Source organism: Octopus bimaculoides, chromosome 5 (genome assembly GCF_001194135.2).
Source record: "Octopus bimaculoides isolate UCB-OBI-ISO-001 chromosome 5, ASM119413v2, whole genome shotgun sequence".
NCBI lineage: Eukaryota > Metazoa > Mollusca > Cephalopoda > Octopoda > Octopodidae > Octopus > Octopus bimaculoides.
This window is the reverse complement of record NC_068985.1, coordinates 62,312,447-62,315,738: the sequence shown is the minus strand read 5'-3', so window position 1 is coordinate 62,315,738 and position 3,292 is coordinate 62,312,447. Positions and strand designations below refer to the sequence as shown.

Here is a 3,292-nt window from a genome sequence, read left to right as displayed (position 1 = left end):
ATATATATGCTTACACTTACTAAGTATGCGATCTGATGATTATTGCCAAGGCAAGAAATTCGAAGTAACCAGAATCGGAAATTCTGTAGACTGTATTACTTTTATACACATATACATTATTCTGTACATTTACATTGAGAGTTATATATTTTGATATTGAATTAAACCTTATCTACACTCACTCACACACACACAACACACACACACACATACACACACACGCGCATACACACACGCACGCACGCACACACACACACACACATACACATACACACACTCACACTATATATACACATGCACGCACACACAAACTCACATGCATATAGGGATTAAATAACTAACTGGCATCTGAATTAAACATCGAATGTAGGGATCCTGGACTGACTGCGATATTATAAATATTATATTATTATATTTTAGATCTTTCAATCGATAAACTATGCATTCAAGTGTTGCTGAATTTATATTTGAGGTAAAGCGCAAATGTATATTTCTAATAACAGTTATTTATTAATGAGAAAAGAAAATAAAGAGGGAAAACCACAATACAGGAATCTGTAATCTGTCTCTCTGAAAAATAGTTTCTTTAATTCATAATTAAGCATTATCTAAATATATATGTAATATAAATTTACATTTGTTGTTTATTCAAATTAAATAATATTGAAATTATATAGAAATATATTTATACTCATATAAGTACATTTTTGTACTAAATTCTGAACTTCTTTCCAACGAATGACCATTTTCTAATCACTAAACTCAAAATTTGGTGCTATTATTGGCGATAATATCAAATAACTCGAAAATATAAGAAACTCACGAAAAGAAAACAATATCTTTTAAGTTTTGAATAAACTATTGCTGATTGCTAGAGTCCTGCAACTGAAGAATTTTCATTAGTCTTGAAGAAGAACTTTAGAATGTCAGTGACTAATCATTTGATATGAAAAAGTTATTGAACAGAAAATAGTCTGTTAGTAAAGTGGGAATGAAAGATGAAAAAGGTTGATGAAGATTTTGGTTTTGAAATAATTAATTACAGTTGAAATGTGAAAGATGTGGGGAAAAACAATTTAGAAATAGTTACAGAAGCTTTAGAAATAATTAGAAAAGTTTGCTTATTAGCAAATCAGTTTATACATGTTAACAAAGTCGATAACCCATGCAATTAAATTCTAAAGAGGTTAAAATAGGCAGGAAACTTTATGAAAAAGAAGAGATGAAACAATGGTTCCAGGAGATCCATGCAATAACGTGGTGTTCGGATTGGCCAATAGATACATTTTGTATTTATTCATATTTATGATAGTGCTACTGTCGATCATTTCCTTGATGTTATCATCACCATTACCCCATCACCACCACCACTACCACCACCACTACCACCACCACCACCATCATCATCATCATCATCATCATCATCATCATTATCATCATCATCATAATCATCATCATCATAATAATAACTTTCATCATCAGGTTTGATATTCATTCTCGATTCATTATTAAGGACAGCCTTTTTTTTAACACTTCTTGTTTAATCACTTTACAGATGAGAAACCTTGAGCTTAATAATTAATTGTTATAAAATATGATCTTATAATATATTTACATATATAGTACAATAAAAATGATTAATGAAGGAGTACACTAGACTCTATAAGATCAGATTTCTACCTTCAACTTCTTTCATTTGAAGCCAAAAATGCTGTTGAAATATGAACGGCATAATTTAACATTTCCGTTTCCCCTAAGGATCTAATGCAAAGATTGGTTACCCTCAAATACTGCTGAAGGAAGTCGGAACATGGTTCCATTAAAATGTCACTTGATTTTAATCCAAATTTATAAAATTTGTAATTACTGATGATTCGTGATTAGTGATTGATTCACAATCGATCATGGAACAGTATGTTCAGAAAGGTGGTTTCACCAATTTCCCTTATTTCAAATATATAATTATACTGAATTATGTCATCCTGTAGATATAGTCCAGAATACAAAGATTATCTAACAAATCTATACGTACTAAACAATTCCTTTAGCAATAGTTTCTTCCATTATCTCCTAGTTCTACATTGAATGAAATTGACAAAAAAAAAAAGAGAATAAAATAACAAAACAAAAAACAAAAACCGATGGACTATTGAATAAGTTCTTGGGACAATTTAAGTAACATATACGGACCTAACATTTTCTGGATTATAAATCCACAAATCTAGTTTGTAAGTATTTGAAGATGAAGAGATTATGTAGAGTCATAGATTTCTTTCACAAACCTTCACTACTCTTTCCAGTTTTTATTGTTCTTTGAATCGTCTCTATACTCTATAACACTTCAATTGCGCATGCTCATTTTTCTTAGTCACTGTATTAGCTTTCTTAGGTGACAATGAAAACTTCACGTAAGCAAAGCTGACTATACATATTTCAAGTGATGTAGTGGAACTCTACATTGGGCATACACGTGCATACTAAATAAATTGCAATTAATCGGAGAACGACGAGCAACGTGGACCTAAAGGTCATCTGATGCTCCATCGCAATCCTTTCTATTGACCAATCCAGCATGAAAAGCTATCAGCGCCGAAGTTAGACCTTACCAGTCCTTCATCATTATGGCTCTCTGAATTCCAATACCACTGATTCTAGAAAAAATAAGAAGTTGAATGAAAGAGAATTAAAGAAAATAGACACAGAAGGTAAAAGAAATTAACCCAGATTGAAAAAGAAGAAACCCCGAGCTTATTGCAATCAGTCTTTGAAGACATTTTATTGTCTTATTATGATTATGATTATTATTATTGCTATTATTATTATTATTATTATTATTATTATTATTATTATTATTATTATTATTATTAATAATAATAATAATAATAATAATAACTAATAATAATAATAATTTGCCTTTCATCACTCTGGAGTCGATAACAAAGTGCGAGTCCAGTATCAATGCCGATGTAATCGACTAACCCCTCTCCCAAATTTCAGGCCTTGCCCCTATGTTAGAATCAAATCATCATCATCATCATCACCATCATCATCATCATCATCATCATCATCATCATCGTCATCATCATTATTATTATGATCATCTCTCTATCAATGTTGTGCTGAAAGTTGTACTTTCAACATGAATTCATCATTTGCACTATGATTAGCTGAAAATGGTTTGTATCTATATATTCACATATCATATCTGCCGGTTTCTAAGATATGATATCCCACCACACCAAAAAACTGTGTAAAAAAACAACCATACTCTGCATCTAATGTACCCATAATA

The 3,292-nt window shown here is 30.7% G+C and overlaps 1 protein-coding gene across 2 annotated transcripts in view; it reads right to left on the bottom strand.

Annotated features, from left to right (window-relative positions):
- The window catches only part of LOC106877335 (lactadherin), a 132,226-nt gene that overhangs the window by 21,314 nt on the left and 107,620 nt on the right, over window positions 1-3,292 (bottom strand). The window contains exon 7 of one of the 2 annotated variants that reach the window (XM_014926210.2): window positions 2,607-2,651. The exons of the other annotated variant lie outside the window; for it this stretch is intronic. Within the exon in view, the coding sequence (XP_014781696.1) occupies window positions 2,607-2,651 (45 nt within the window). The remainder of the gene's footprint in view (window positions 1-2,606; window positions 2,652-3,292) is intronic. 2 annotated transcript variants of the gene reach the window in all.